The sequence below is a fragment of the Saccoglossus kowalevskii genome, chromosome 16 (assembly GCF_978046115.1).
Source record: "Saccoglossus kowalevskii chromosome 16, keSacKowa6.1, whole genome shotgun sequence".
NCBI lineage: Eukaryota > Metazoa > Hemichordata > Enteropneusta > Harrimaniidae > Saccoglossus > Saccoglossus kowalevskii.
In genome coordinates this window covers 6569255-6591405 of record NC_140656.1, presented here as the reverse complement: position 1 = coordinate 6591405, position 22151 = coordinate 6569255, and the positions used below count along the sequence as shown (strand labels likewise).

At 36.9% G+C, this 22151-nt stretch overlaps 1 protein-coding gene across 2 annotated transcripts; it reads right to left on the bottom strand.

Annotated features, from left to right (window-relative positions):
- Window positions 1-106: 106 nt before the first annotated feature.
- Window positions 107-19911, bottom strand: LOC100372584 (acid sphingomyelinase-like phosphodiesterase 3b). Of its 2 annotated transcripts, none has more exons than XM_085491675.1 (6): window positions 19770-19911; window positions 18993-19197; window positions 18432-18679; window positions 17493-17656; window positions 15434-15614; window positions 107-478 (listed from the first exon to the last, which is right to left on the bottom strand). In XM_085491675.1, exons 1-6 carry the CDS (start codon window positions 19846-19848, stop codon window positions 471-473), a joined length of 885 nt encoding a protein of 294 aa, XP_085347801.1. In that variant the 5' UTR covers window positions 19849-19911; the 3' UTR covers window positions 107-470. The 2 variants fall into 2 exon arrangements, with proteins under 2 accessions (XP_085347801.1, XP_085347800.1); XM_085491674.1 differs by lacking the exon at window positions 107-478 and adding an exon at window positions 2772-4226.
- Window positions 19912-22151: the final 2240 nt, after the last annotated feature.

Below are 22151 nucleotides of genomic sequence, written 5' to 3'. Positions count from 1 at the left end.
GAGTAGTACTTGATTTGAAGAAGTTGATACCCGATAATAAAGCAGCATGTGACAGACAACTTGCTTGATTTATTGACTAGCACGTAAAGAAACAATGTCGGAACAATTGTGTGATATTGTCATTATGTTTAATGCTAGGAAATGACTTACTTTGTAACAGGAAATGAACAACAAGATAATCAATATTAATATCTGGTTACAGGTGCAGAGTATCATATTATACTTCCGCACTGTCATATATATCATAAAGATAGCTCTACAAATTTTGAAACGAGTTAGATATATAAAGTGAAAAATTGCAAGTCTCCTAATGTGGCATTTGAACCAACAATCTTCAGCGTACACCATTGAACCAAGAAGTCGACTCGACTGGCAATAGAGCTGACTGGAATACATGAACTGACTAGCTATGGGTCTGACTGAAATCGGTGTACATTATTTGCTTGTGTAGTACCACCACTCGTTAACGATCACCGCACTGTGGATTATATAGGTCATAACGTTAACAATTAAATCATTCTGGAAATAACAAAATTTTTACAATTGGATATGACGTTAAAACGTGAAAGCGAACGAAGTACGACGTATGTAGGCATCGGTCGATGCGATCCCGTGCTGCCTGAGCGATAGCTTCATTACTATTGTATGTATTTTCTTTGTTAAAGGGCGGTGGTCGTCGTACCGCGTCGTGTTCGATATAGGACTCATAGCGACGTATACAACGCGTGTAAAATTCATTATTTGTTTACATGAAATTCGAACACGCGCTGCGCGACGACCACCGCGCTTTAATAAGGCGTTTAATGCATGCTGGTGACGTGACCCCATTACAATTAACAATCAAACGTCGAGACGAGTGCAGACACGTTTTGAAATAGACCGGGATACTGGGCCCGGATACAATTTTTTACGAAATGGTACATTCTCCAGGCATTGACCAAGTCTCTGCCACATGTGAATTGAATATTCTTGTATTCTTTAAAACGCGCGTAAGACACACGAGTGAACAACTCGAGTGCTCAAAACGCGTGAAAAACAAACGGTGATTGCACTCGGATCATTTCGGTAGAATTACATTGCTAAATACATTCGTGCATTGCTCGCACTGAACGTCAAACTGATTCTTCACTCTATTGTAATCTGAAGCGGGACTACTTTTTGTGTTTTGCGAAGTTTCGCGGATATCTAATACTTTGCTGAATTGTTATATATCACACTAACAAACTAAACTATGAATGATATATCTAACATATTTGAAAAAAACGCAATTATTCAGATTGATGTATAAAATACTATTTCGGAATTCCCCAGGCAAGCCATCAACGGAAATAATTATGCAGTAGAGGCTTGAAGAACAAAACGGGAAATTCCTTTTTTTCTCGGTTCTATTGTATAATAATAAAAAAAATCGTTATATATATATATATAGACGAAACAACAGAAAGACATTTTTGTTTTTTTACGACGGGTATTTGACTGAGTTTCATCAAACTAAAGCAATTTATAATGCAGTCCGACTACTGCCATTCAACAATGATGTCACACGTAATTTATTAACAAGTAATCGTTGGACTTTGTGTATATCTTACATCATGCCAAAACCTTGCAGTATTTTAAATCGTAAGAAACCAACTAGTTTTGAAAAGTTGGACTGATACATTTGAAGTGAGTAGTCAATACTGTTAATGCCATTGATTCAGAAGTTGAATTGCTTTCATGTTTGAAAACATTCAATCCCTGCGATACACTATTTGACTTTAAAAACTAGATATTTTTTCTAAATTCCTTCTCAAGGTTTTACGTTGTCGTAGTGGGGAGTTTAACTCTTAGCACGAAATCTGTGGTGCCATTACGAATTTTCAGTTCAAGTAATACAACGATGACCAAGTTATTGACTTGCCAAACAATATAGACGAACCAGTAAAACATGTTGGTATGTCTTTGACGTTTTCCTGAGTAAAAGGTTTAAAGAGGAGGAGTCGTCAGCTGCGCATGCGTCAGATGGCCACAGCGTGTCATTGTTTACAAACAAGCGTCTACCCACGAGCCTTTGCGTTTTGAGCGTGTGTTGTTATCGTCGCTTGGGACTCAATTCCCGCGCGTGCGCAGGTGACGACCCTCTCGCTTTAATACATAAATTACGTAAAGCGAATGAAAATCAGAGTATTGAAACAATGATTTAGTGCGATTTCTTTTTATGGTGTTAATAAGAGTTTTATACGAACAGCGATCAGCTGCCATACCCATACTATGATATAGTATGATTATGACCAAAATACGTAACCATAGTATTTCTACGAGTGATTCCGAAGATAAAAAACATAGTTACTGACTAGCAATGAAAAGTCCACGCTATTCATAATTCAAAACTTAGTTCGGGTACCTAAATATTCGGAATTTAAAACAGCCAAGCCGAAACTATTCTTAACCACGGAATGTCATCACTTCAACCGAGAATACACGTGTTAAATGGTTGAGTCCATGGTTTAACTGATAATTGACAATCTCGTTCAACATTTGTATTTGCTTGATAAAAAACCTTATTAACTTACAGTTATTTCTGCAGCCAGTTACAAGATACTTGTGTAAATCTTGTGGGTACATTATCAACATTGCTATATTGTTTCTATGACATCTTTACTAGCTTGGAAAAGTGTGCCTCCATGCAATTGCTGCTCTCTTATAGGCCGTCGTAATGTGACGCCATACGTTTACATTTTTTGCCAATCAGCATGAGAATGTGTGATAACGAATGTAGCTCACAATCCCTATTCCTACAAGTTATTTTATTACTAGAAACACTTACAGAAATATTCAATAACGGAATCAGCAAACAACTTTATTTTATCTTCGGAGCGAATGACCATTCTTGTCATCCAGTCACTGCGCATGCGCGCAATACGTAAATCAGTGCGACGGTCTATAGAACATCATATTTGATGTCTGGGAATCCAGACGTTGCTATCAAGTTTATGAACACACAAGTTCGGTTATTAACTGTTAATTAAACGTTGGTTATGGGCGTGGTCATTTTCGTAACTCGATGTTCGTAAGAAGTACTCTTCCTCTACATGCTTACATCGTGAATAACAATAGCTAAGTATGTGTGGAACGTGACCAGATTACTATAAACGGCTTTAAACTCTCCCATTCGTATGCAAGCATCAACCACACACTTTCAGTAGTTTGAAACCTGCGAAACACTTATTCCCAAGTAGAATTATTCATGCACGGGAGCCACATCAACTTTGAATATGTTATCTGAGTTTTACTATGTTAATTACGACGCCTTAATCTCAATAAATACCTCGAGTTATGGCATTTACAAGAAAAAAGCTGATAGTACACCCGAATATTAATATTATATTTAATCGAAGTTAGAGCGCATTAATTAATTTGAATTAATTACCAAAATTATTAGATTGACAAGAAATTTGTTCTTAGTTGAATCAAATTGTTTATGGAAATTATTTATAGAAAATGTAATTATAATAAATTAAACCAGCATTTTAGTAATTAAATCAGCTAATACATGAAACATGTCTAAAAATGGTAGTCAGTAATCGCAATGATTCAAAATAACGTGTTATGCAATGGCTTGTCACCAGTAGTGCATGAATACCTATCAGATATTAACACAATATAATAAATCAAAGCCATGGGTTACATGCTATTAGAATTCATACAATTGCTTGGTCAGGTACATTTAGTGTACAAGGTTTAAAGAATATATGAATGCATTATGACATTCAAACAAATCAATATAACCATGTAAGTGAGTGCACTCCCTGTGTAGCGTTGTACTCCACTGGTATATTCTGAAATGCACACTGCGTAGTCATCGAAATCAACATTGGTTATGGCGCAAAGTTGTACCTTTCGGCAGACAGAGTCGCATTTCTTCTTGTCATAGCTGACACTGTTGTACAAGTAATACTTGTCGAATTTGTCACTTGTCTGGTCCCAGAAAGAGTCGACTAACCCTTGCAAGGATGCCGTGGTTACGTCTGGGATTCCGTAGCCTGCCGTCGCAGAGTATTCCATTTTCCAGGTTGGTGTTCCAGACTGAGACAGATCCAGAAAATATTGTTTGATATCCTTGATTGCGAAGTTATCTTTATTGTATTCATACAATCTGATAGCAGGGTTGTTTGGTCCCACGCCTGGAAGGGTTGTATTCCAAGGTGTTACGGCTGGGGTCAGAAACATTGAATTAATTGCCATACCTGAAACAAAATAAAATAAGATAAAATAAAACATTATATTAGGCTCAGGTGGTGTATCGACACATCTGCAATTCTATTTGTCAAACAAGTCACCAAGGGATTTGTGTCATGACTCGTGTATGTGATTTGAGTATTTAATCTCAAGTTATTTGAACGGAATAATTTAATTTGAAACACAAATCATAATTTACTAACTGGTTGCTATAGCAATGTAAATACTATGTATTTCATGTTGGTCACGTGCTCCATTGTTCATGTCATCTATTAATACTGTAGAACACGTTGAAATAGCTGCATGCAATTTTAGCGGATTTGACTCTTGGCATGAATTAACAGAATCTTAATTTAGCTAAAGTGTCGACTATCTCCTCGTGAGAATATACTTTATGTTAAATTAGCTGCATCTTGAATTAGCGAAATTACAGATTAGCCAAATTAGCTAAAATAACATGCTAGCTAAAAAGACATGTTTTACAGTAATTCAAACCAGCCTTTTGACATTGTATGTAAGCAGATAAGTAAATCGCAACATTTTATCAGATTTTGTAAACACGTTGTTACAGTCGTCACGCCGCATAGTGTTCCATGTGGGGCTCTTAACAATGTATTCAACATGTGCTTGCTTGTCCACTGTCAGACAACGCTTGCCACTATAACATTCCTCTTTGCAAATATTTTGTAATTCCTCAGCTCCTGAGAGCGAGGTTATTTGTCGTTATGTTGGCGCTCGCCGCTGTGTCTGATGAAGTACTGTGGGAAATTGCATGATGGGAGTGAAAAGTCTTTTGATCAGTAAAATAATTTTAGAAAAGTGAAAACTAGAGTGACTGTGAAATAAAGGTTGGTTTTAAATATCATGGAATCTGGATGAAGTAATGATAGGAAATTGAACTGGTATGACATGTAAATGTAGCCAGAGTACAAGGTCAGTCTCTGGGGTCAAAATTGCGGCTGCAAAGTGTCAAACACTATGAATGCGGTAAGAGACTTGATTTGGCCTGGGAAAAAAAACATGCAAATTCTGTGCTTCAGTAACAGTATTTGCTGTTTCTTTTGTGCAATAGAAATTAATACAAGTAATGCTACCAAAAGACATTTCCTTCTAGTAAACAAAACAACCTTGGGACGTTTTTCTTGATATATTGAGAAGACGAAAATTCCTTAGGACAGTTGTTCTTGTGAAACAATGGACATACTTCTCCAGGGTATCAAGGGAAATTTTGATTATTTGAAGAGGGAAACTGCTGCCTTATGGAAGAGCAAAGTTCAATGTCATTGGCCACAGTAATAACCCCGCACATTAGTCGCTGAGGCTTGTTGAAAACGTTTAGGTTTAGACACAATGTGAAAGAAAAGTTTATTGTCAAAATATATATGGGTGCTTGTATGTGTATTGGAACTATACAAAATTTGACTTATGCACATCCGTTTCATGTGTTAAAAGAACAATATGCGATGTTATCATGGAATTGTCAAATCTTGGTATCATTCCCAACTGTCACTAAACTGTACGTTTTCACGGTTCGTATTGTGAGATTATATTTCAGGTATACTCGAAGTGAATCTCAGCACTGTGCTTTTTATTCCTCAGCTCCTGAGAGCGAGTTTATTTGTAGATATGTTGGCGATTGCCGCTGTGTCTGCGGAAGTACTGTGGGAGATTGCATGATTGGAGTGAAAAGTCTTTTGATCAGTAAGATAATTTTAGAAAAGTGAAAACCAACGTGACTGTGAAATAAAGGTTGGTTTTAAATATCAAGGAATCATGATGAAATAATGAAAGGAAATTGAACGGGTATGAAAGGTCAGTAAATGTGGTAAGAATGCAAGGTCAGAATCGGGGGGGGGGGTCAAAATACGCCACAATACATCCATCATCATCAACTGTCAACAACTATGGATGCGGTAAAAGTCTTGATTTGCAGTTTGTATGATGAATTTGTTTACGCGTATCTGTTAACCGACTTATTTAGTTGATTACTAGCGAATTGCTGTGTTATGTCTGGCATCGTTTAGGCCATTTGAGGTTCTGAACGGAACTTGACTCAGTGATTTGGAACTAATTACGAGCTTCGCTATTCGGACTACTATTTCTGACAGTTGGTATTCGTAGTTATTACCAAACGCTTCAGCGTGGTATTAAGAGTTTGTTTTCAGGGGTGGGTGATACCAAGGTGGGAAATGGATGCACATATGGGGTTAATTCCTTGAATTGCAATATAGAGGGTTCAGGCTGAAATACAATATATAGTGTTTTCATGTTTCGTGTGATATTTCTGTGGTATTCTGCTGCTGTAAGTAATGCACGATTTGTTCCGAAATTCAGTATATTGTGTGTATTCCAGGGTTATTCGTTTTTTGCTGAGAACACCCCTATTTTTTAGTGGCAGAGTCGAATAGTCTCACTCCCACTGGGAAATCTGCATTGTTGCTTGAATGTGAGCTAATTAAACACATTTTCCAGACCGGCGAAAGAGTATGCAACAGCCAATTTTAATAGCCTGTCACATGATTTTACTCTGAATGTCAACATGAAAAGAGGCTAGTCCATTTTACGCAGGAGTAATTGGGAGTAGAATATGTGAGGGATAGTATCAACAGAGATGTGTATAGTGAAAAGTAATATCTATCCTTCATTTGCATCTCTGAGCATTTCTGTTTTAGTATATTGGTTTGAAAATGTTGAACTTGCATGATTTGCAATGTGTTTTATTTACTGGGACTCCCCTATTGATCGAATCCCAGGTTTGAACGAGAACGGCACACCACGTGATTCGTTTGAATACAATGCTGATGGCAAATATGCCGTGTTACTGCGGTACTCCACTGACTGGATGACTTACTAGTACTGCATGCTACAACTTCGCTTGTGATGTTGCTTGTTAGCCATGGATTACATGAATCTTGATTACCAGTCAAATGTTGCTCATTTGACGTTGGTAATTTTTATTTGGAACTGAGTAACTTCCTGGTACTTCGTACTATGTTAAAAATCAGTCAACATACATCAAGTTCTCTCAATCGTAGTATTCCATGTGATGTACACCTAATATGCCAAAAATATTGCTGAACGATTTGAACTGAATAAAAATAGCAGACGAAAATTTGTTTACAAAATAAAAATACTTCGATTGCCAATGAAAACCGGTAAAAAACAAGCAATATGTTTTCGGCTGTTATCATGGAAGGACATGAACGTGAAGCTAACGTCTGTTTATAACTAAAACCGGGCACCTTATACGAGGTTCGCAAAATAACATGGCAGTCATTAGAAGTCACTTTATTTTATTGTTAGAATGTATTCAGCCGTTAAATGTATTATTTCCAACCGTTTTGCGATAGTATTTTCTAGATTGGAGGCAGCATTTACATTTTATTCAAAGTTCAAAGCTGCGTTGGGATTACGTTGACAGTGGTAACAATGTCGGCGCTGGTGATCTCTTACGAGTGCGCAACGTAGCCAAAATAAAAGGCATGATCATTTGGGCACTGCTATTACAAGACTGGTAGGAGGCAATAAATTTGGCGAAAAACAGATTTTGGCTGTTGTCATGGTAGCGGTGGGTCAGGATTGTTTTTCCGATTAGTGATGGTACGACCTGCCTGTCAAGTATGAACAAAATCAGCCAAGCCAAAAAAAATCACAGAAGAGTTAAAAAATCGTTCACCAGCATTTTTGGCATGTTAGATGTACATCACATAGAATACTAGGATTGGGAGAACTTAATGTTTGTTGAACACCTGGAAACTGAGTTTTATAAATCTTGAAGGGCTCTCGGAAGATCCATCCGCAGCCTGGACCCGCAATAAAATCAGCGATTACTATGAAGCCGCAACCATCAACATCGAGATACCAGGAGGTTTTTGCTGGCGACGACGCGGCGTTACTCAGTTCCTCCAAATAAAAATTACCAACGCCAAATTAGCAAAATTTAACCGGTAACCAAGACTCAGTCTATCCACGACCAGCAAGCAACATCACAAACGAGGTTGTAGTGTGCAGCTCACGAGTCAGCGACGGCCGATTTCAACGAAAGTCATTCCGTCAGTGGAGTACCGCAGTTGCACGGCATGTTTGCCAATGCACAGATCTGTGGAGGAACTTTTAACTTCAACATCAACCGTGTATCGTAGTCGCCCAGTTTAAGTTCTGGTTCTGTCGTGGTCCCAACTAAAGGGCGACAGTCGTCGTGTCGCGTCCTGTTCGATATGGGACTCATAGCGACGTATACAACGCGTGTAAAATACATTGTTTATTTACATGAAATTCGAACACGCGCTGCATGCGCTACGACCACCGCGCTTAAACATCCACGAGTTATTTTTTCGAACAATGACTCAAATTAGACCTCTGATTATTTTATTTTCACACATAACCAGTCTTGTGATTGGTTGTTGACAAATGCTGAACAGGCCACGCCTCCAACTGTGCCATGCGTTCGGGCAAACAGTTAGGAATTCCTAAATGGAGTAAATTTGTGTAGTTTTCTTGATTTATTCTGCAGATATCGGTAAAATGTAGGTAGGGCTTTGGCGAAATTTGAAGAAGCAACTAATATTCTTCAACCTGGTATTTTTTTATATTTTATTTTTCATTCTTTTCGTCTGTTTTTTCGAGTTTAAAAAATGTGAGCTGGCTGGAGCCTTCATCCCTTGTTTATTTCTTACACTAGATACCAGCCGATACCCCCCCCCCCCCGCTCATAGAGACTGCGTATTACAGTTGATTATAGTTCCTGGGCTCCCTGTGGTTCTACACTGACAAGCGTTGCTAGGTCGCAGCACTGTCTTGGAGCATATTAATGGGCAATTGGGTTCCCCGATCTAAATTTCTATCCCGGTTTGTTGCACGTTCTTTTTTTAATATGAAATAATCAAATATGGGACATATGTATAATAACAGAACCCCACACCCTCCCCGTGGCTTCGCTCGTGAAAGTACGGCAGCAGGATACAGGCGCATCACTCGTGAAAATAACTTCAGAAATCACGGGGAGGGTATCATAATACTTCATTATCACTGAAAACATTTTTCCCCTGAAATAAATTCCAGTGAATATGCCATTTCCCTCATACTCTATTGAGACACAGCGCAGTGAAAATTGGATTCACATGTAATGCTTGAAAACATGTCAGCAAAAATAAATTAAGTGAAATTCTACGTGACTTCATAATAGTTGGAAATGAACACATTACACCCGACCCTACCACTCCAAATACAATGTAAACTACACCCCAAAACATCCTTTCACCCACAGTTACTACCGTGTTTCACCAGTGTATTCTATTTGACGTCAGGAGAAATTACGAGGTTATTATATTTTCAGCCTCTAGTTGACCACTGATTAAATAAACTACCTCGTCTTTATGTCAACTTGCAGTTACTCGTTGCCTACATCAGTGACTTCAAAATATATGTTTCAATCCCAGGAATTCCACTCGCTGTTAATTGCATGGGAGTGCCAGTCTTTAATGAATTTCTATTGTCATGTCAATTTCTTGCGATTACTCGGAACATTAAGCTGTAACCACATACCGCCTAGGTGCTGTAATTAAATCCTGGTGTAAGCACCATATGAACTATGAACAATGCATGTGAAGCCAGCTGTGGGGTATATTCAATCCTATAGATTTCTCATTGTTTGGTAACTATTTATTATTAACAGGTTACTTGTTAATGTAGTGAACGATTAATCAAACTTGAAAGATATGACGTATTCAGTACTTAGTGTGATTGGCTTTATGATTGAAGGTTACGCCCTAGAGTCTTTTTACTGCTTTGTAATTGGTTAATGTTTTGAAAATGAATAAAGAGTTTTTAGTTGGTCTTGGCGAGTACAGCACGACAGACGCACTCCAGTCCTGGAGAGTCTTGGGGCGAGTCTTGACGCAGTCTATAGGCAGTCTTGGGTCAGCCTTGCGATAGTCTTGGGGATTTTTCCCCAGGGCGCTGTGTCTTATCTCAGACTAGTAATACAATTGTATTACTAGTCTGAGGTCTTATAGAGTGCTCAAATGACCGATTCGTTGTGCGTGTCTTATTTTACTGTAAAGCTTAAGTGACTTTTCCGATCCCGTACCTCAAGGGGACGAGATAGAGAGACGAGACGAGATTCCCCCCTGACAAGTGTGGAGAAACCCAGAGGAAAAGATTTTACCCCTGATATTTGCGTGAATGACCGGGGAAAAAATTCATTTCAATTCTGTGTTTCAGTAACAGTATTTTCTGCTTTTTGTGCAATGGAAATTAATTCAAGAAATGCTGTCAACAGACATTTCCTTCTAGTAAACAAAACAACCATGGAACGTTTATCTTGAGCCCCCCCCACTCCCTATATTTAGGGGGGCCTATGCTTGTTCCCTCATTTTTTGACCCCCCCCCCTATCTAGGGAAAAGAAGAAAATTTAACCCCCCCCCCTTTCACGGGCTTTTCCGATGAATTTCACCCCCTATCTAGGGAACTTTTCAGTCTAGAACTCCTTTTAAACCCCCCTTTTTATATATCTCGGGAAGTGTTTTGAAATACACCCCCTATTTTGAGAATCTCGGGAAAACAAGCAAAAAATACCCCCTTTTCTACGATTTTCTCGGGAAAATGTTCCCGAGACAGATCGTCAAAAAGTACCCCCTTTCCCGAGAAAATGGGAACGCGCATGCGGCCCCTATGGATCCTGAGTGGGGGGGGGGGTCTTGAGAAATTGAGAAGACGAAAATCTCTTGGGACAGTCGTTGTTGTGAAACAATGGACATAATTCACCAGGGTATCAAGGGTAGTTTTGATTATTAGAAGAGGGAAACTGCTGCTTTATGGAAGAGCAAATTTCAATGTCATTGGCCACAGTTCTAAATCAATGGTGATTTTAATTTGTGTTACCTGGTGTAGAAGTAATAACATTACGATGTTTTCGAGTTTAATAGTAAATTATCAATATTAAGAAATTAATAGTAAATGGTAGACTTCCTTTTGAATAACATCAACCAGTCTAACCTGGTTGACAACAATGAAATTTTAACAGCAAGGCAATTAGGACAAATTAATAAAAATATACAAACATCATTTATATCAACTTGGAAAAGTGAATTACAAAACGACAATCAATCAAAACAAAATGAAATATAAATAAATTAAGAACATACAGAGAATTAAAAAAAACGCTTTTGAAACTTACCTTGTTACCCTAAAAATATTGAGATGCGCGAAAATTTAAATAATTCCGCCACAGTGACCATAACTTGAAAACTGAAACTGACTGACAATAGATTATGTAACCTTTGTGATCACCTAATGATGTCATGCAAAAATTATACCCCCGATAGAAATGTCTTATTTGAAATGGCAAAAACCAAAATGGTGGTCTAACACTCCCTGTAGCAAGGTACCTAAAGAAGTGTTTTGAAATAAGACAGCAACCCCAGTGACAATTTTCGTTCACAGTTAAGTTTTGCATTTTTCTATCTTTTTATTGTATAATAATTTAGTCTTAATATTTTCTTTCTCTGCTTCAGTAATGTATTAGCTTAGTATGTTTTGTATGTTTTTATTTTATTTTATTTATTTAATTTGTTTAACCTTTTATTCTTTCTTAAACATTTGTAGCCATTGCCAACCCCTCCAGGGAATGTGTAAGTGTTAATGAAATTAATATTATTTAATTAATGACCCCGCACATTAGTGATTGGCCTTGGCTAGTTGAAGCGGTTTTTAAATGGGCGACTCGATAGAAGTATTCGCCGTGACTCAAAGCTTTTCATTCGGGTTTATACAACGCTTACATGTTACTGTCAGGAAGGTTTAATGTCTTGTTTGTATTTGCACAGTGTGAAAGAGGGGTTTATTGTCAAAATGTACTAGTATATGGGTGGTTGTATGCATATTGAACTATACACAATTTGAATTATGTCATCAATCTGTACGTTTTGATGACTCGTATGCAATTGTAAAATTATATTTCTGATATACTCGAAGTGAATCTCTGGAAACTGTACAGAACATCACAGACTTTCACTATTTTTTGTTCATAGTTTTTCTAAATTTCAGTTTTTATTGTTCATAATTATTTACAACAATAACACTTTTTTCTGTTGTGAAACCATTTCCAGTTATTATGATTGTGTACATGACAGCTTTGCCCCACACAATAAGACATGTATGGATATGTGCGAGTATGTTTCATGGGTTAATAGACCACTTCTTTATATCCCACAATATCTGGTAATTCTAACTAACGACTATTTCGCAAAATTTGCGTAGCCTTGCTTCTACTCCCATATTGTCCTTAACAGTGGAGGTTAATGCAGATATATTGTAAATTGCACAGAGGTAACAATATAATACATTTTCCTTTACATTCCCTTGCATTACACAACAGTCTTTGTCCATCACCAGTTCTCTTGTTGCTATAATGGTATTCGCCCGCGAATCCGTTTGGTCAGTATAGAAGGCCAAATGCACATCATCGCATTCCAGCTGCTGTCATGGAATGGTACGGATAGAATACAAGGTCAATGTAATTTATATGGGAGTTGACTTAAATTACTGGTAGAAGCAAGCCTGGGCAAATTTTGCGAAATAGTAGTTAGTTAGAATTACCAAACACGCAATGGAGACATTATGGATATCGAAATATGAATGATAATAAACAGCAAGTGAATATTTAATTTTTTATTATAATTTCATTGAGCGAAGATGCTCATCGTTTCTTTACTATTTTTTTCTTCCTTTCTCTGTTATGCCTGAGTGTGATCTGCTAGTATTTCGAGTTTGAATTTCAATTCAATAGTTTGCACTTTTTTGCGGTTTGGAGAATGTCGGGAAACGCTGTTCCACTGAAATTTCTCTTTGCATTTTTAGAGTAATATGATAATGACATTGGCCTTGTATTCTATCCGTACTATCCCGTGACAACAGCTGGGATGAGATGATGTAGAGTTTGCCTTCTATACTGACCAGCCGGCGAAAACAATTATATCAAATCTGAATATTTAATATGCTTTTTGGCCATGACAATTTTAATATCTTTCACAGCAGAGTATTTTTATATGCATAACGATATGTTTTTCTATGCCTTTTAAATGTCCTTGTTTGCTTGTAATTTCTTTCACGTTCGATTTTAGTATGTTTGTCCATTTTCTCGCGTGTCCGTTTACTGCAGTGGCGGATCCAAAAGGGGTGGGGGTGGGGGCAGGGGGCCGATTCATATCATCTGGATTACGCATAGCTTTTCTGTGATTTACGCTCCGTATATCTTAAGCGAAGCTTGGACCCCCCCCCCCCCCCAAATATATTTTGCTGGATCCGCCACTGGTTTACAGTATATATAGAGATGAGAATCCGGCTCATAATTATGTGTTTCTTCAGACATTTACTCGTTACTGTGCTTCAGTATTCAATGTTCAATAAACCCCGTGTTTAATTGAATTACTGTGTCCGCGTCTGACATTTGTAAAGCCCCTACTCGAGTTAAGTGTAAGCGACTGTACTTCCCAACTTTCACTTGAAAATCGAACACGCACTGCGTGACGATTGTAACGCCTTTCATGGTTTCTAACTTAAAGAATTTGATATTCTGAAATTGTAAAACGTGAATAATTCAGAAGCTTATTTAGCAGTCACGTGAACCACACAATATAAACTATAAATAAATGTACCGCGGAGCGCTACTTTGTCATTATATAACTAATTAACAAGACGTCACAGAAATTGGACTTCAATTTCAATTTGTTATAATTTCCTTATTTTCGCCGATAAACTAAAATCCGCCGAATCAAATCCACATGAACATGTAACGGTAGAACTCATTGTTTCTCTGTCAGATTTGTGAACTTAAACCCCGGTGAAAAGTCCTGAACATTAAAATAGTGAATTAAACATGTCAATGAAAATAAATGGTTTTACAGTATTTGCACGTTTAACGTATTCCCCTTTCCATATACAGTATTTAATTGGACTAAAAATAAATTATTAATTTAGAATTAATTTAGAGAACGCGTGCATCGGATACATTGTTCCAATATAATGAAAAAATGCACCCAGGCATGGTGATCTCTTCGCTTGACAATGTTTCCTGGGTTTCCAATGAATTATTACAACGGCACTGTTGCATGTGATAATGGAAAAGACGGTGTTGTCTTATGTTCATGTGTTTTTCAGATGATGATAGTAGGTAATTACAATGACATAATGAGTCTTTAGAGAATTGGGTATATATTTATATATTTGAATTTAGTTATGAGGTGTATTTAGCAAATCTAAAAATATTATGTCATGTACGGTCGGAAAAATGTTTTGTTTTCAAATATGCGAATGACAGTCACGAGCGTTGTTAACCGTATATTCGCTTTGTATGCCAACCATGTCACGTTTGCACATGGCGCAGGTTGAAACTATATTCTGTGGTCTTTGGCAATTGTTATTTCCGCTTAAACCGCGGTGTTCGAATTAAACACATAACAACATAGCGTAATATTGTTTGTGTTACATATATGAATATATATATTACTGTTATTGTAATATTTCCTGTTATTTCAGTTCAATTATTCATGGCATGCTATTCCCACTTCAGTGAAGTCCCCACAGACGACGATGTACAAACTTATAAAGCATAATTATTTTACATATACATATAGAGGCAATACGTATTCCAAACTTTACAAAATTAGAAAGAGGTATTTTAGTTTAAAAAATCAAAACAACATCATCACAATGAAAGTCCAAAAATGTCATCAACTACACTAGTTTTGACAATACTAGAAAAGTTGACTCAGCTGACTGCTCACTCTAAATGTATCAATCCGCCGATGATGTATGCTAAACTTCCAATCACAAACCTTACGAGTGACTTTTCTTGTATCATACCATATTCAACAGTTTGAAATAGTAGCATTATGTTTTTTTTGCTAAAAGTTTTTGTTTCAAAATAGAGAGAATTGCACCGCCCACGTTTCTTTGCGCCTTGAGATGGGGTTGAAAACTATAATATATTTACTCTAAATGTGATATTACGCAACAAAAAATAAATCCACTACCTCTACTGCCACTCATGTTTCATGTATATGTGAAGGTAAAATGCGCTGACGTCATCAACTCATTTTCTGAAAATTTATTTAATCATACATTATTCAATCATGAATTATTTAATCATGAAAAGCGTTATCGTAAAAATTAATATCAAAACCACATGTTAAAAATGACAGTAACGTAACTCACCTTTGCTGTCATAGAACATCCTGAAGCTATCATCGTGTTGGTGGGCAAAGAACTGGCCGGAAATGACGTCAGCGTGCTTAGTTACAATATTCGTATATCTTTTATTGAATTTAGGGTAGAACCACGATTTGGAAGCGTGACGCTCAAATGACCCGGGTGGCACGTGACCAATTATGTACACCTATAATGCAAATAAATACTAGTACACGTTTTTGCAATGGAAATTATTTAATGACATCATATTAACAACTAAAGACATCATATTATCAACTAATGACATCATATTACTAATGACATCATATCATCAACTAATGACATCATATCATCAACTAATGACATCATATTAACAACTAATGACATCATATCGTCAACTAATGTCATCATATCGTCAATTAATGATATCACATCGTCAACTAATGACATCATATCGTCAACTAATGACATCATATCAACTAATGACATCATATCAACAACTAATGACATCATATGATCAACCAATGACGTCATATCATCAACTAATGGCATCATATCATCAACTAATGACATCATATTAACAACTAATGACATCATATCAACAACTAATGACATCATATCAATAACTAATGACATCATATCACCAACTAATGACATCATATCATCAACTAATGACATCATATCATCAACTAATGACATCATATTAACAACTAATGACATCATATCATCAACTAATGACATCATACCATCAACTAATGACAACATATCGTCAACGAACGACATTGTATCATCAACTAATGACATCATAGCATCAACTAATGACATCATGTCATCGACTAATGAAATCATATCGCCAACTAATGACATCATGTCATCAACTAATGACATCTTATCCACACCTAATGACATCATATCATCAACTAATGACATCATATTATCAACTAATGGCATCATATCATCAACAAATGACATCATATTAACAACTAATGACATCATATCGTTAACTAATGACATTATATTGTCAACTAATGACATCATATCAGCAACTAATGGCATCATATTAACAACTAATGACATCATATCATCAACTAATGACATCATACCATCAACTAATGACAACATATCGTCAACTAATGACATTGTATCATCAACTAATGACATCATAGCATCAACTAATGACATCATGTCATCGACTAATGAAATCATATCGCCAACTAATGACATCATGTCATCAACTAATGACATCTTATCCACACCTAATGACATCATATCATCAACTAATGACATCATATTATCAACTAATGGCATCATATCATCAACAAATGACATCATATTAACAACTAATGACATCATATCAATAACTAATGACATCATATCATCAACTAATGACATCATATTATCAATTAATGGCATCATATCATCAACTAATGACATCATATCATCAACTAATGACATCATATTAACAACTAATGACATCATATCAATAACTAATGACATCATATCATCAACTAATGACATCATATTATCAACTAATAACATCATATCATCAACTAATGACATCATATCATCAACTAATGACATCATATCAGCAACTAATGACATCATATTAACAACTAATGACATCATATCATCAACTAATGACATCATATCATCAACTAATGACATCATATCATCAACTAATGACATCATATTATCAACTAATGGCATCATATCTTCAACTAATGACATCATATCATCAACTAATGACATCATATCATCAACTAATGTCATCATATCATCAACTGAAAATCTCCATATGTGAGTGAGTTATAAATATTGAGTTTAAGTATTAGGTTAATACTAATACGTGTTAAATTATATTTCTATCTACGGGGAGGGGGGGGGGCTCGAATCACATTTCACACACTCGACTGCACACAAGAAATAATAGTTTCATACACAATACATACATTTTATCATAATATATAATAATACCATATATACCATAATACATACATCTTACAAATACGTAATGCTTCATACATCTTACGAATACGTAATGCCTCACACATAATTGCATGCTCTTACGAATACGCAATGTGCCTACCTTTTCGCCATCTGTTGCGGCCTGGTTCAATACAGATTCCAGCCACACGAACTGATCACCAGGATCTTCCAAATCCTCAGTTACTTTATTGCTTGTATAATAATATACAGTATTGAGTCCAACTATTCGAAGTCCAGCAGTGAATTGTGCTGTATAATATGCAACTGTGCATCACAGAAAAAACCCACAAGTCAGTTGGAGAGCACAATGCGCGACAATTGTGAATATAATCAGGGAACTGGTATCCATTGCTGGTAATTAGCATTTCGACCGGAATTCCACGAAAAAGTGTGAAGATTATTAATTGACATATTATATATGCATATAATTAGTTTCCGTTCGTGTAAATAAACTTTTATCTTGGCTTGCTGTCATGGTCTAGAATTCTGGGCTGATTGAGAGTTTTTTCTCAACTACCTAAAAAATTAGCCAAAATGGGTTCGAATCAGGACTTTCGTTCAAGAAGTCAGTACCTATAATCTCAATGAGTGATTTTGTTGTGATGGTTAAACCATCATATACATATGTAAACGTTTGAAGAATACAATCATCGCCGCGTGTTTATGCACGAGTTTAATTCGCGTTTTTGTCGGATTGTCGTGGTACAAGTCGTTAATCGTACCGCGTATACGCGCTGTTTCAAGTATAGCAGTCATATGTGTGGTGTATAAGTGTGACAGTTATTCTTGGAACAGCACAGCTACTAGTGCGATTGACTACTTCAAAACACTTCGAAATAACTAAATGACATTACAGAGAACAGAATCTTGATTTAGCTAAGGTGCCTTCAATTTTATGGTGAGAATATACTTTCTTTCAAACTGGCTACATTTTGAGTTAGCAAAATTAATTACAGATTAGACAAATTTCCTAAAAAAACATGTTACAGTACACAAAAGCAAATGTGCGAACACACCTTGTATGATAGTATACACCAACCTTTTCGGAATTTCTCGTTGAATGCCGGGTAGTCGCCCAACCAATGCGACCACAAGTCGGCAATTGTGCTATAAACCGGATTCGTCATCGGTGGAAACATATGCTTGGGGTGGTAGTCATGGTTACCGAAAACAGGGAATACAGTCGTACCGGGGAATGTTTCGCTCAGTAGTGTGGTCACGTTCGTTATGATATCTATTACTTTATCTGTGCTGAGATTGTCGTCTGGGACATGTGGGGTGTCATCTCTGTGAAATAAATTTACAGTTTCTTTATTATTAGAATATTGCACAAGACATTTGTAATACCATGGAACTATATTAGTTCCATGGTAATACGCACCTACTATCGAACAAATTCTGATAAATACATATTACATGTGATTATTTTAAACACAGTCTTCTCTACTTCAAAATCAAAAATGGGTCTAATTGTCAAATCTCGTCATTGTACCAACAAACAAATCTGCTTATCATAATCGAATAAGATATTGACCACAATTTGGAAAATTCAAACAGCATATTTGCATATATTCAGATATCCGTCGCGTGGGAGCATTACCCAGTCCAGATAATGAAGTCGGGATTTTCCTCGATAGATCTCATGGCGTATACTGATGAATTGACCAATGCCCACGGTGAATCGCATCGATAATCTCCCCAGTAACCAGGCGTGCCTCCATCTAGGTCACGACAACTGGACGCAGGATAATCACCAGCTGTATAGTTTGGCTCATAGTGGATGTCTGTGACGTGCCAGATACGACCTATAGAAGTGACCACAATGATTAAGAAAGTGACGTCAAATGAGCAATTAATTAAAATGTATAGCACATAGGTATTTATATGATTTCCCAAAGTACTATGTTATTAGTCAGAAACAGCCGTTGTTTTCAAAATTGACTAATCAAACATGTACATGAACATATTCAACAAACACGAACATGTCGACCAATTGTTTCGCTGTTCACGTTTTGAGACTGAAATAAAACTACTACAATGCAGCCGTTGATCCTGCACTCTAAACCGTAATTCTGTATCGGTATCAGATTAAATGCATGCGTTCTCCCTTTTTATTGTAACTCGATACTCGACAATAACGTAATATTTATTCACTTTTTGGTATATGTTCAGAACACCGCGCGGTGTACAACATTTCTCCGAAAGGCCATTTCGGAATCGAAACCGGAAAAGCAATGGCAATTATTTACTTACAATTGCAAATTTACGATTTATTTTTTAACTGCCACAGCACAGAGATCTAGGTTGGTAAATGTTTTTCGAGGGGAGGGGGATCAACCAACCACAATCCATGTGTAACTTAAAAAAAATCTCTTACCTATATTGGACCCATATGATGTTCCCACGAAAAGCAGAACCATGTACTTAATGGAAAGCAGGAAGTGAATGCACAGCATCGTGTGGTCTGCAAACTCGAGTAGCGCTTACAAGTTTCACCGTTGCTTCTTGCTCGATCGTCGTTTACCCTGTTCACCGATGTCGGCAAGCGTTGAGTATTCAAACGTATGAAGTGACGGATATTGTAATTAAAAATGCTTGCGGTAATATTCTATTTATAACCTGTGCAGCTGCCAAAGACTTTCGTTCCGGTATCTGCTAGTATGACAGGAATTGCCAATGAATGTACATGTGTGGGTTTTCACTTTATGCTGCGCCATGACCCATGACCTTTGAATTATTCAAACCTTGCTGAGCCTGGTTCAGGCGAATGCATCTATAATGTATTATTGTACAGAATTTTCCACTGAAATAATTGAAAAAAAAATCATTTATTTATTTAACTCAGTCGACGTAACACATATTTACAGGCACCGTGATACTAAAAGACAGTCTGGAACACGTATACAACACATAAACTAGCACGGAAAGATACAATAGCCGTTATATTAAAAACAAAAGTTCTGGACTATGCGCCAAGAGATCGACAAATCAATATCAATTTTACTTTTCAAACGTTATTAAAATCTGTCACACATCGTCAAAACCGGTGAATGTTTTCGCATAGTAATTCCTCTGAAACCGACACGGAAAATATTATTATTCCTTAGCAGTGTCTAGTCAGCACATAGTTTGGACGGGAATTAACACACTTGTAAGCAAAACTCTAAATTATGGCGTCTCCCTGACATTGTCACGCCAGTACACAATTGTCAATTCCTAATTTTCGAGTTGTTAGTTTTCTACGGAATTCCGCTAGAGGGCGCATCCAAAATACCCGGATGACGAGCCTGAGTGGGGTTGTTTTTATTGAAGTTCTGTATTCTTACATGCGTAAATCAATAGATTGGAAAAACATAAAAGTTCCAGAACTCCGCAAATTTGCTTCAGGGTCGTGGTATAACTTGCAACAATGTTCGTAAAGCTAAACTTTTTGAACTTGTTGAGTTAGCAAACGAGTTAAATGTTCGCCAAGAGTCAAACAATTCGTCGTCGTACTGTAATACAGTGAGTCGACGATAGCTCTGGTAGATCCGTGTAACGTAAAAACCTTCATACTTTGCCTTTGTTTGAAATAGCTGATATGTTCGCATATTTGTTGCATCGAAGTGACTGGACAACAGCCAGACTGAAAGAATATCGACTTGATAATGGTTATTTACTTTCCGTAAAGCTTCATCATGTGCAGAATACAGAATTTATTTTCACTATGGCAGAGTGTATTCGGCAATCATCCATGAAGGAAAATCCTTACTAGTTTCTGATGTTTGTAACTGTGTAGTGTGAGTTTGATTTAATATGATCCACCAGGCGATCAGCAGATGCAGTTATCATAAATGGACACACGTTTTTTCCTTCCGTAGTTATTTTAACTTCAACTTCGAAACAAATGCCATCATAAGGATTCTGAACAAGAAGATCGATGTGGGAATCGGCAACGAGCGAAATTTCCATCAAATCCGGCTCAATGTTTTTGTTTGCGCTCGTCTCGGGAAGCTGACAGAGTTTTCATTTTTCAATCGATGTATAACTGCGGTTGAAAGACGGCTGTCTCCAGTTATTGAACTAAAATAATACTGGCGCAGGATGGAAAATGCCGTGAACAAACCCAGGAATATAGTTTGGCGTCCACTCAGGTTCCCGACGACGCATTCGAATCCACTGGCGTGAGTATATTGCTTACAGCAGACGCCGCTCAAATTTCAACCCCACCACAGACTGTCATCCGGGTACTTTGAGAACGCCCTCTATCGAATTTCGTGAGAAAAATATTAACTCGGAAATTAGGAATTGTCTTAACATGCAGTCGCAATGATGATCAGCAGTGTCCAGAAATAACAGAACACGGTATCAATGACATCACCCAAATAAAATGTATTATAGTCCACAAAGACTGGAGCCTACAGATTTGTCCCATTGCATCAAACAATTGCTGTTATATTTATATATAGCTTCCAATCTGTTCAACAAATTCAGTGGTTCAAAGGTTACAACTTCACAATTAGCGTGTATATACAATAAACACAAAGTGCCATAAATCAATGCACTTTGTAACCGTGACTGACGATCATAAGACAAAGCAATGGTGTATGCAAATAAGACGCGTGAGACAAAGCAATGGTGTATGCAAATAAGACATGTGAGACAAAGCAATGGTGTATGCAAATAAGACATGTGAGACAAAGCAATGGTATATGCAAATAAGACATGTGAGACAAAGCAATGGTGTATGCAAATAAGACGCGTGAGACAAAGCAATGAT